The sequence below is a fragment of the Rhineura floridana genome, chromosome 5, assembly GCF_030035675.1.
Source record: "Rhineura floridana isolate rRhiFlo1 chromosome 5, rRhiFlo1.hap2, whole genome shotgun sequence".
NCBI classification, from domain to species: domain Eukaryota; kingdom Metazoa; phylum Chordata; class Lepidosauria; order Squamata; family Rhineuridae; genus Rhineura; species Rhineura floridana.
This window is the reverse complement of record NC_084484.1, coordinates 6,415,769-6,428,601: the sequence shown is the minus strand read 5'-3', so window position 1 is coordinate 6,428,601 and position 12,833 is coordinate 6,415,769. Positions and strand designations below refer to the sequence as shown.

The window sequence follows — 12,833 nt, the reverse complement described above, 5'->3', positions numbered from 1 at the left end:
GCTTAGTTAATCTAGCTTTAATAATACTTTCTACCAGTTTTCCAGGGACAGAAGTTAAGCTAACTGGCCTGTAATTTCCGGGATCCCCTCTGGATCCCTTTTTGAAGATTGGTGTTACATTTGCCACTTTCCAGTCCTCAGGCACGGAGGAGGACCCAAGGGACAAGTTACATATTTTAGTTAGCAGATCAGCAATTTCACATTTGAGTTCTTTGAGAGCTCTCGGGTGGATGCCATCCGGGCCCGGTGATTTGTCAGTTTTTATATTGTCCATTAAGCTTAGTACTTCCTCTCTCGTTACCACTATTTGTCTCAGTTCCTCAGAATCCCTTCCTGCAAATGTTAGTTCAGGTTCAGGGATCTGCCCTATATCTTCCACTGTGAAGACAGATGCAAAAAATTCATTTAGCTTCTCTGCAATCTCCTTATCGTTCTTTAGTACACCTTTGACTCCCTTATCATCCAAGAGCCCAATCGCCTCCCTAGATGGTCTCCTGCTTTGAATGTATTTATAGAATTTTTTGTTGTTGGTTTTTATGTTCTTAGCAATGTGCTCCTCAAATTCTTTTTTAGCATCCCTTATTGTCTTCTTGCATTTCTTTTGCCAGAGTTTGTGTTCTTTTTTATTTTCTTCATTCGGACAAGACTTCCATTTTCTGAAGGAAGACTTTTTGCCTCTAAGAGCTTCCTTGACTTTGCTCATTAACCATGCTGGCATCTTCTTGGCCCTGGCGGTACCTTTTCTGATCTGCGGTATGCACTCCAGTTGAGCTTCTAATATAGTGTTTTTAAACAACTTCCAAGCATTTTTGAGTGATGTGACCCTCTGGACTTTGTTTTTCAGCTTTCTTTTTACCAATCCCCTCATTTTTGTGAAGTTTCCTCTTTTGAAGTCAAATGTGACCGTGTTGGATTTTCTTGGCAATTGGCCAGTTACATGTATGTTTAATTTAATAGCACTGTGGTCACTGCTCCCAATCGGTTCAACAACACTTACATCTCGCACCAGGTCCCGGTCCCCACTGAAGATTAAGTCCAGGGTTGCCGTCCCTCTGGTCGGTTCCATGACCAACTGGTCTAGGGAATAGTCATTTAGAATATCTAGAAACTTTGCTTCTTTGTCATGACTGGAACACATATGCGGCCAGTCTATGTCCGGGTAGTTGAAGTCACCCATTACTACCATATTTCCTAGTTTGGATGCTTCCTCAATTTCATATCTCATCTCAAGGTCTCCCTGAGCATTTTGATCAGGGGGACGATAGATCGTTCCCAGTATTAAGTCCCTCCTGGGGCATGGTATCACCACCCACAACGATTCTGTGGAGGAGTCTGCCTCTTTTGAGGTTTCCAGCTTGCTGGATTCAATGCCTTCTTTCACGTATAGAGCCACTACGCCACCAATACGTCCTTCCCTGTCCTTCCAATATAGTTTACATCCAGGGATAACCGTATCCCACTGGTTTTCTCCATTCTACCAGGTCTCCGTTATGCTCACTATATCAATGCTCTCCTCTAAGACCAAGCACTCCAGTTCTCCCATCTTGGTTCGGAGGCTCCTAGCATTAGCGTACAGGCACTTGTAAGCAGTGTCTCTCTTAAAGTGTCTTTGGCACTTGTGGTTTGGCCTGTGGTAATTTTGCTCTTTTGAATATATATCCTGTGCCCCTGCTCTCACAATGCCTACTTCTAGGCCTACCCCTTTTAACATTTCATCATTTCTTTGGTTTTTATCCCAGGGGGGAGGTTTATTCCAAACCGGACCTTTCTCAGCTCCTGTCGGGTTTCCCCCCTCAGTCAGTTTAAAAGCTGCTCTGCTACCTTTTTAATTTTAAGTGCCAGCAGTCTGGTTCCATTCTGGTTCAAGTGGAGCCCGTCCCTTTTGTACAGGCCCGGCTTGTCCCAAAATGTTCCCCAGTGCCTAACAAATCCAAACCCTTCCACCCGACACCATCGTCTCATCCACGCATTGAGACTGCGAAGCTGGGCCTGTCTGGCTGGTCCTGCGCGTGGAACCGGTAGCATTTCAGAGAAAGCCACCTTGGAGGTCCTGGCTTTCGGCATCCTACCTAGCAACCTAAATTTTGCTTCCAGGACCTCACGGCTGCATTTCCCCATGTCGTTGGTGCCAACGTGCACCACGACCACTGACTCCTTCCCAGCACTGTCTACCAAACTATCTAAACGACGGGCGATATCCGCAACCTTCGCACCAGGCAGGCCAAACACCTTGCGGTCTACACGCCCATCACAAACCCCACTGTCTATGTTCCTAATGATCGAATCACCCACTACAAGGATCCCTCCATTCCCTGGAGATATATCCTCGGCACGAGAGGATAGCTGCTCATCCCCCAAGGAATGGGTCCCTTCTAAGGGATCGTTTCCCTCTTCCTCAGCTGGATGCTCTCCTTTCCTGAGACCATCGTTCTTCATGATAGCAGGAGAGCTATCATCATTGGAGTGGGACACAGCTATAACGTCCCTGAAGGCCTCCTCCACACACCTCTCTGCCTCTCTCAGCTTTTCCAGGTCCGCCACCTTGGCCTCAAGGAAATGAAGTCGTTCCTGGAGAGCCAGGAGCTCATTGCACCGAGAGCACACCCACGACTTCTGTCCAACAGGCAGATAGTCGTACATGCTGCAGGCGGTGCAAAACACTGGAAAGCCCCTAACTTTTAAAGCTCTAACTTTTCTCATTGGCTAAAAACCCTGACAGACGGAAGCAGCCAGGCTGGTTCATTTCACAGAAATTGCTTAGAAAGGTATCTGCACGTGTTTCTTAATAACTTTCTATTAAGGTCTATGGGAAAATATCTCGCAAGACATCTTGATGTAACAAGGAAATTTAGGAAGGTATGCTCAATTCCCCTGTCCCATGCTCCTATCTCATGCCCCTGCATGCCAGCGGGGTGGCTTTTTTGCATGCTTTCTCACCCTGCCAATATAGAATAAGTTTTGTTTATGTAACACAGATAAGGAAAATCACACTGCTACAAAGCCCAAGGACACTGACCAACAAGACTGATAAGCAAAGACAGAAGCATGAAACCCACAAGTATAGCTAGTTAAAGTCACAGGTGCAAACCTGCACCCAGGTCCAGGGACTCTTTTGGGTGTAAATAAGGCTCCCTAACTCCAGGGAGCTTCAACACAGACCCAGGCTGGCGGGGTGCTGTGTCAGCTGGGATCTCTCTGTCATTGATTGTCTGGGGCTCCCAATGACTGAAAGGAGGCTGCAAGTTTATTTGCAACCAGTAGCTGCTTCTATCTGCTTTATTGCCTTGCCTGCTGTGAAAACACCAACTTCTCTCAAAGCATTGCAATTTTTCCCCCCACGGGTCTGATCATTGTCTTTGAAATCAATCCCAAACCTCTTGCCTTTGGCAAAACACAAGGAGACTCACTTTTTCTTTCTTTTTTTAAATGAAAGCTCATTACAACATAAAACTGTTGGATGAAAACGGACTTCAGTAGAAATAAAATTGATCTCGGTTTATTTGCCCCTCACCTAAACTTTCCCAGGTAGTATTACAAGAGGAATGTGATTCACAATATACAAGTGGAATCCACACCTACATGTTTATTGAGCCTTACCAGAGACATGTCAAAGAATGAAAGCCTTTGCCCCACAAGAATGTATTCTGTGCAAGCCTGAGATCTCTGCCTTTTGCCTATTTGTTTTGATGTTCCCTATAATCTGTTTCCAGGCATCCCGGCACCAGTTCTTATCTCAAGGTGTATAGTATGCAAGACTGATCTCAAAAGGGGGTGACATGTCCCTGGCATTTTTCTCTCCTCCTCTTTTGTGCCCCTTCCCCTCTTCTGACCTCTATACTGACATGTAGTTTTCTCTTTATGTTTTATGATGTTTTACTCCCCTATTCTGTAACCTCTTGGGGAGGGTATATAATCTGAACTTTTTCAATAAACAGGGTTCCCTTCTCTGGAAAGCATCTTGCTAGACAGATTGGGACCCCTTTGCAAAGGTATTCTGATGTCGTGTTTTCCTGGGCCTCTGGCAGTGGGGGATAGGTCACTCAACTCCACACTCTTCCCGGGTGAACGAGAGGTGAGTAAGGTTGTGGACGGCTCGTGGTTGGGTTTGGACCTAACACAACTATAAATTATATAAAGCTAGATTTTTAGTTTTCCACAGAATAAAATAAACAGTATAAATGCAGAAAGCACTTCTTTATCCTACTTATAGTTGAGTGAGGCTTTCATGTCACTGGACAAACAATACAGGAGTTCTCAGCATTAGTACTAGAAATGTTTTGTTTTAATATGTTTTTAAAGATGTTTTTGTTTTTATATTTTTTAAAGTCTGATTTTAAGAGTGTTTTTGTTCGCTGCCCTGGGCTCCTTCTGGGAGGAACGGTGGGATAGAAATTTAATTAATAAATAAATAAATTGTAGTGTAATGTGTCTTATGTTGAACCTTGTTTTCCTAGCAAAGGTGGCCTTTAGGCAGCCCAGAAGCTGGAAATGGCCTCTAGGAACCCTTCCAAAACTAATTTTCAGGGATTGTATGTAATGCCTCAGCTGCACCTAAGTGCATGTGGTTCATTAACAGCTAGGATTCCACCAACTTTATTATGAAGGCTGACCATTTGTGAGACGGACAATTTGTACAACAAAATTACTCTGCAAGTCTGTGATAGTGTTGCGCCCCAGGTGCAACGGGAGTTAGATCAAGGAGATGAGTCAGATGATGAAGAGGTCACTGGGGGCATTGAAGGAGGGGGGGCTCTGCCAGCCCACAGACGTCCTCGGCCAGCACATCCATAGAGGCAGGTTCCGCCCCGTCTGTGAGTTCCCCGCCTGAGCTGTTGGGAAGCGACCCTTCTTGTGTGCCAACCCCACCCATGCAGGAATCCCCACCTGGCACTTCAAATGCTTCCCCACCAACCAGCTTCCCGCTCCCTGGGGTCGGCCCATCACCTAGCAAAAACCCATTGTCATATGGGCCGTTGGAGGCTCGCCCCCCCTCACCCCATGCGAGAAGGCACAAGAAAAGGGAGTTTCAGAGGGTGGAACTTCGGAGGAGCCGTTGTTCCCTACTTAAGCAGGTGCCCACCCAGGCTCTAGTGCTGAGTCAACTCTCCCCACACGCTGCAGAGACTGATTAGGTAGACTAGTAAGGGAAAGTAGTGAGTCAGAGTAGACAGGTTTATGAAGCGCACTGCTTTGGATGTAACCATCACACTAATAAAACGAGAATTAAAACAAACTTCCCTTCTGTCTCGTGTCTCGGATTCTGGGCAGGACACTTAGGGCCATCTGGTGCAGCATGTTTGAACAGGAACCTCCTCCTTACATATGTCTGTTCCTATACACTCAAGGGTGCAGTTGTTTGGAGTCTTTTTTGGGAGCCAGGTCCCAACAGGGCCCCTATGTCTCCAGCACCCTATGAGAAACAGTGGGAAAGCCTATGCACACATACATTTTTAAAAGTTTGTGTTCTTCTCTATTGCTGTTGGGCTTTCTGCGTCAGTTAGGCTGCAGTGTTTTGTTAAGGAAATGCATTTACAGCTATTGCAGCTTCCCTCTCCTCCACACCTCCCTGTTGCAGGCTCATCCATTTTAAGGGGAACACTGTTTGCAGCCAATCAGGTCCCACCACTGGCTATCACTCAAACTCTGTGCCAACCTACCGCTAGCCTAGGGTTGGAGCACGAGGAGTGTTAGTTGGGCTCCCGAGTGGGATGATAGTGAGCCAGTCCCATTTTTAGGAAGATATATCAGGCATAACAATTTATCTGTATTGCCATTGTATTCTTTCTCTAAAGGCCATTTTACATATTATAAAAATTCTGCATAGGAGGTACTACCATGCCATGTAGAGTGTCAAACCTATATGTGGATAATCATGTCTGATCTTACGTATAAGGTCTGTTCTCCCCACCCACCTCACTTGTGTCTATTGTGCGTAAGATGAGCAGACTAGGCCATCTACACGCAGTTTTCAAATTAATTTCTACATGGAAGTATATTCCTTGTAGGAATTTCATAATATGTGAAATAACTCTCATCATTTCCAATATCTGGGAGCTTCTCTGAAAAGCATGATTCAAAGACTTGGATCTTGAAAGGCAGCTATGAAGTCCCCTTAGAAGATGGCTTGGGATTCCACTCCTGCCTCTACTGTCTTGGGTGCAAGCCACAATCTCCAAGTGTTACTTTGCCATTTGCAGATCCACTGCACAGGATTGTTGTGAAGGCAACAAACAAAGGTTGTAAAGCTCTTTATAAACTTAAACTATATATTACTAACTTTATAATTGTTGCTTCTACTTGATGGTCCCATTTTTCAGCTTGGAAGAAAAAAGGGCCCATCCACAAATAAGGTCTCCCCCAATATGTAGAACAATATTGGCTTGTTTATTTTAAAAAAGAAAAAAGAGGGGTCGGGGGGAGCAAGATAATGACAAGTGAGCTTGCTCAGTGGCCTCCATGAGCCATGAAATCTTGAGAATATCAGGAAAAAAAGAAAATGTGAGGGGAGTGATGAAAGAAATTGGTACATTCAGACTCCAGACAGTTTACAGAATAAGTGAATAAATAATAATATATATACCACTGAATACCACGGTTTCTAAATTATTAAAATACTAAATAAATAGTTTCTTAGTACTGCTATTTTTTAACCATATCTATTTGTTGTGATGAATAAAAAGCAAATTCATTTAAAAAGCATTACAGACTATAATAATAGTTTTTTGTCATCATGTATTTTCTCAATTAATGGAGCCTTAAAATTACAACAGTTAGCATGTAGGGGTCCATGCTTTTTTTGAGGTTAAAAAAGGGTCCTTGTTTTTGTAAAGGTTGAGAAGCACTTATCTAGAGTGTTATTCTTACAAATACATTGTACGACAAATGATGTCACATTCTTGGAAACAACAAGGCATTTCTTTTAGGCCTAGTTTGCACTAACATGCTGGCTCCTGAGAGAAAACCCTCCACTGTCCTCTGAGCACAATGCAGCAATTAAGCCAAGGTGTTGTCTTAGCAGGTTTGGTTAAAGTTCTCTCGATAACCATGAGCTGTAGCCAAGGTTTGCTCTTGGCTGCAGCTCATGATTAAGGAGGAGAGCTTAACCACAAGCCCAGGTTTGGACAGCATGATAAGTGAAACTGTGGCTTAGCTGCCATACCACACTGAGCTAAAAGGACTGTGGAGGTACAAAACAGTTGCGATCTCTTCCCTGGGGGCCCCATGCTTGTATGGTTGTACTAAGCCATGGTTTAGCTTAACATTATGTGCAAATTCTGCCTTTGTTTCCTTAATTTTCAAAAACACATTCTGTGGCTGAGATTAACATTCAGGATAATTTCATATCCTTGGATACAATTTTTTCCAATAGTAAATGGTTGTTGTTATGTGCCTTCAAGTCAATTACAACTTATGGCAACCCTATGAATCAGCGACCTCCAATAGCACCTGTCATGAACTACCCTGTTCAGATCTTCAGGTCCACAGCTTCCTCTATGGAATCAATCCATCTCTTGTTTGCCCTTCCTCTTTTTCTACTCCCTTCTGTTTTTCACAGCATTATTTATTTATTCGACTTATTAGTCGCTTATCTGGCTGAATTGTCAGCCACTCTAAGCGACGTACAAAGCAGAACATGTAAACATCAAAACATTAAGAGTCTAACAATAAAAACTAAACAATAACGTAGAAGCAACAAGTTCCAATAATAATAGGGCTTCTCTCCTATATAGTCCGGAGGTGTAACTACAAATGGAGGTTCCTGGAGTAAGCATCGAACCAGTGTGGTAATAGTTCATTTGCAAGATGTAAAGTAACATCCTCCCCCAATCTTAACATCCAGCAACTCCAAGAAAGAGAAAGGCGGGACAACAGGCCCCTCGAAATCAAAAACAACAGGGCAGTTCTCAAGGAAGCCAAGGCAGAGGAGCCAGGGTGTAAACGCAACTGATAACAAGCAAAACAAACAGAGACCGCATGGCAAAACGATGGCCACCGCAGGGGCACCTCCCACTCCTCAGAAGCCGAAAGATTATCACAGCAATGGAGTCTTCCAAGGTCAGGCCGCAACACCCGACCCGCCAGTCTCCGGCTCCCACCTGCCTCTGCGTCCAGCCCGGCTTGGCGCTCTCCACAGCGAGAGGCGGTGGCAGCGGCCTGATGTAGGTAAAGTCTCTGGGACATGCTGGTAGCTAGTGTCTAATTCAGGTGAAATAACGAGGGAGGCAGTATAGAAAGTATGGAAAGAAGGGAGGGGGCCTCCCCCATCTTTCCCATGCACTGCCAAACATTGTCTTTTCTAGTGAATCATGTCTTCTCATTACGCATCCAAAGTATGATAACCTCAGTTTCATCATTTTAGCTTCTAGTGATAGTTCTGGTTTAATTTGTTCTAACACCCAATTATTTGTCTTTTTCGCAGTCCATGGTATGCGCAAAGCTCTCCTCCAACACCACATTGGTAAATGGTAGAATAAGGTTATTCAGGAAAAACAAATCCACAAACCTGTTCAACTTCACATATGGTAACAGTGGAATTTTCAATGATGCAAATAAATCAATCCTATGTCAACTTATACAGGGCATACCTTTCAGCAAATACAAACTACAATAAATAAATGAAAAGCACACATTAGCAATAAATCTTTGGTTGCACTTACCTGGTTGCCAACTAAGAGAAGGTGTTCGCCAAGCAAGAAGTCTTTTAGCATATCTTCCATCACCATCAAATGCTAGAGAGAAATGAAAACTGCTTTGTAAAACTTGACAAAGGAAAGAGGTAATGACAAGGCAACAGAAAGAAGTATTTATATTACAGTTCTTCAACGTTCACGTAGACATTTTTGTTGGTTTGGTGATGCACCATTGACACATTAATTTGGAGAAGCAGTAATATTTGTTTCCTTTATCTACATAATAATCTATATTGTAAGAACCACCATTGGTTCATTTCCTGATTAATCTAGCTCAGTAATTTGGGTTGGCTGCAAACAACTTTGGTTGGAAAAAAAATAGCCGATGATTTTGCACAGTGCTGTAACAGGTAGATTCCACAGTAGCTCTCCTGCTTGTACAAACATCTTTAGATACTAGGTGTATTTCTGCAAATGGACAACAGCTTCTATATGCAAGAAAATGCCTTTGGACTCAGTTCACTGTCTCCAACAGTAGCTGGTGAAATGCCCCAGGAAATCTCAGCAGGAAGCTAGACAGCAATAGGCATATACTGACCTGGTTGCAGCAGTTGATAAATTTAAATGGGGACTTTTCACATAACATTTTTCTCCTGACCCTAAATTTCCTCCTGTTTTCCGAAATTGGGGTAGGGAAGGCAAATAAAATTTACAACTGTCCTGGGGATAGCCCATGCTACACATTCCTCATTATGCTACTGGGGCAACTAGCAGCCTTCCTTGTGTTTTACAGTGTTATTTTATGCTATTTAATTTTTTTACTATGTGTACCACTTTGTGAGAATATTCTCTTGAAACACAGGGTAAAATCTATTTTAAATACAATAATACATCAGTTAACAAATCCTGCAGGAATTAAGGTCCTTTTAACAAGGGCTTTTTTAAGGTGAAACTGACCAGCTTTGCTTTGCTAAGAATAAACTGACAAGTCTATGCCTTTCCTTTAAAGTGAAACCATGAGGCTGTGTCCTTGCTTTGATATGGATAAACTTTGAAGCCTGTGCCTTTGGCTTTGCTAGGGTGAAACTGACAAGCCTGTGTGTTTGCTTTGCATTAAAGAGATATCTTGCTTTCTTCCAGGGCTGGGAAGGGAAGGATCCAATAAGGTCAGATGAAGGGAGAAGGGGTGGGTTGGTGCCGGGTAGGCACCTTTTAAAGCCCCTGTTGAAGCTGCCCCCACCATCTATGAGAGGGTGTAGAGTCTATCCCTATTCTTTCCATGTTATTTCTACCTCTGGTACCAAAGTTTCTGTTAAAGAAGTAATATCCACAAACACATCTTCTTTGTTAACTGATATATTACTGTAATAATAACAGAAGCATGCAGCTGCTGGCTTTAGTACACAGGACTCTGTTATATTAAGCAGCAGAAAAATGTAGATTCCACTGCTAGGAAGATGAACTAACACTAAAATGAACAAACGTGAGCTAGCAGTAGTGAACAGAAGTATTTTAATATCTTCAACATGGATACAAACTAGAATAACATGGTTAACTGGTTGGCTTTTGGGGAGAGAACTGCCTTACATTCACAGGAACCAGCAATTGTGAATCATGTTAATAAATAAGAACTATAGTTTCACTTGTGTGAAGAAGGGTTCCTTAGATATGCACAAATGGATTTTGTCACAGGTGTACCAGACTCCTCTTTTACTTAGAATAAGAAGAGCCTGCTGGATCAGGCCAGTGGTCCATCTAGTCCAGCACTCTGTTCTCACAGTGGCCAACCAGATGCCCTAATGGGAAGTCAAAAAGCAGGACCTGACTGCAACAGCACTCACTCCCCCTCTTGTGGTTTCCTGTAACTGGCACTGAGTGGTATACTGCCTCCAACAGTGAAAATAGAACATAGTCATTGTGGCTAGTAGCCATTCATAGCCTTATCCTTCATAAATTTGTCTGATCCCGTTTTAAAGTCACCCAATGTGGTAGCCATCATTTCTTCTTGTGGGATCGAATTGCAGGCCTACCGTGGGGGGGGGCAAGTCTCACTGCAAACTGGACCCTGGCTCAGATGGACCTGTGCCTCAATTCTCAATGGAAAGTTTACATTTCAAGCCCTCCCACTCAAACTTCATTTGTCCCTCTGAAGCTAAATTTCCAACATCCTCATCTCTTCTAAACTAAAAAGAGATCTCCAAAGAAGCTTCATATACAGCAAGTGGACTTGAGATAAGTGTAGATATTAGGAGTGCCAGCAAAAGCAACCCTCTTTCAGGTGAGAGGTAAAAAAAAAAACTCTTCAACAGTGAAGAACATTAGAATAATGTTTGCAGTATTTTAATTATATCACAGAAGGATGAAGAAGAAATTTGCTCTGTGGTCTGAAACAATTTTACAGACTTTCAGATGAAAACATTTCAGTTTCTACCATAAGCCAATAATAAAATATTTGCTATTAAAATCTTGACTGCCACTGTCCATTGAGACACCAGCACTTACTTGGGTATTTTCATAGAAGAGAACATCAGGTACTTTCATTCTCTCAAAGGAGTTATAAACTGGGATGGTGACTGTCCCAATCTTCAGGATTCCCGAGTTCACTTCACCTGGACGTGAATATTTGTGATTTGCATGAAACAAATATATCTATTAAAGATGCTATGAAAATATCTGGTTTTAGTAAGTCACACACTCAGAGATATGGGGAACATAACATACAGTGAGACTTTTTATTATGAGTACTTGAGATATTTTGGGAATGGCTCCCTAACCCTTGCAAGAGAATATGTGTATGAATATAGGCATGTATTCTAAAACCTTACAACGGAAGTACAAAAATAGCCTCTTTTGATTTTAAATCAACTATAATTGAATATTAATCAAAATCAATATTAATTGCTATTCTTTCCAATATGAAAAAAGCACAAATTTCTTTGAACATTGGAGAGGTGAAACTCTAGCCTGCCAAACATGGTCTGTCAGGGATCCTATTTTGGCCCATGAGCCCATTTTCCACAAACCATACCCACCTGCCCTGCACCTGACGTCGTATGTGACATCAAGTGTGGGGTGGGTAAAGATGTACCTTCAAAGAGAGCTTAAAGGGAGCTCCCAGTTGTTCCTTTGCTTGGAGCAAGGTGTGCTTTGTTGATGGGCTATGGCGACACACCTTAATCCAGGAGGAAGAAGCCGTTTCCATTGCTAAAAGGAGGTTAGTTACGAGTTAATCACCAGACAAAATTAATTTCCAATAATAAATAATAAGGTAGTAGACAGAATTTGAAACCACACCACAAAAATATTCTATTACAATAAGGCTTGACAACGGATGGTGATTAAGAAAGATTAGAAAGTAATTCTTCTTTATTTAGAGCACAGTCTTGTCCTGTTTTATTGGATGAGTTTCAGTTGGTGCAGCTCGAGGATGTGGACAAGGTGCTTGGCCAGGTACGGGCGACCTCCTCTGTTCTGGACCCTTGCCCCTCGTGGCTAATAAAAGCTAGCAGGAATGGAACAGCCGGCTGGGCCAAGGAGGTGATTAATGCCTCTTTACGAGAGGGAGTGGTCCCACCCTGCCTGAAACAAACCCTCCTTGGACCCTGATAATTTTAACAACTATAGGCCGGTAGCAAATGTTCCATTCCTGGACAAGGTTCTAGAGTGAGTGGTTGCTCGTCAACTCCAGGCTCTCTTGGATGAAACTGATTATCTTGACCCATTTCAATCGGGCTTTCAGCCGGGGTTTGGTACAGAAACGGCCTTGGTCGCCCTGTACGATGACCTCTGTCGGGAGAAAGACAGAGGGAGTGTAACTCTGTTGGTTCTCCTTGATCTCTCAGCGGCTTTTGACACCATCAACCATGGTATCCTTCTGGAACGACTCATGGAGTTGGGAGTTGGAGGCACTGTGTGGCAGTGGCTGCGCTCCTATCTCGGGAATCGTCTCCAGAAGGTGATCCTTGGGGATCATTGCTCGAGTCCTTGGGTGCTCCAATATGGGGTTCCGCAGGGCTCAGTTCTGTCCCCCATGCTCTTTAATATCTATATGAAGCTGCTGGGTGAGGTCATTAGGAGTTTTGGAGTGTGTTTCCAGCAATATGCTGATGATACGCAGCTCTACTTCTCCTTTTCATCTACTTCAGGTGAGGCTGTTAATGTACTAAACCGCTGCCTGGCCGCGATAATGGGCTGGATGAGGGC

The 12,833-nt window shown here is 43.2% G+C and overlaps 1 protein-coding gene across 4 annotated transcripts in view; it reads right to left on the bottom strand.

The window, feature by feature from the left end:
• The window catches only part of VWA8 (von Willebrand factor A domain containing 8), a 271,730-nt gene that overhangs the window by 161,674 nt on the left and 97,223 nt on the right, over nucleotides 1-12,833 (bottom strand). For all 4 annotated transcript variants that reach the window (XM_061629912.1, XM_061629914.1, XM_061629913.1 and 1 more), the window contains exons 19-20: nucleotides 11,133-11,239; nucleotides 8,658-8,729 (exon numbers count right to left, since the gene is read on the bottom strand). In XM_061629912.1, the coding sequence (XP_061485896.1) occupies nucleotides 8,658-8,729; nucleotides 11,133-11,239 (179 nt within the window). The remainder of the gene's footprint in view (nucleotides 1-8,657; nucleotides 8,730-11,132; nucleotides 11,240-12,833) is intronic.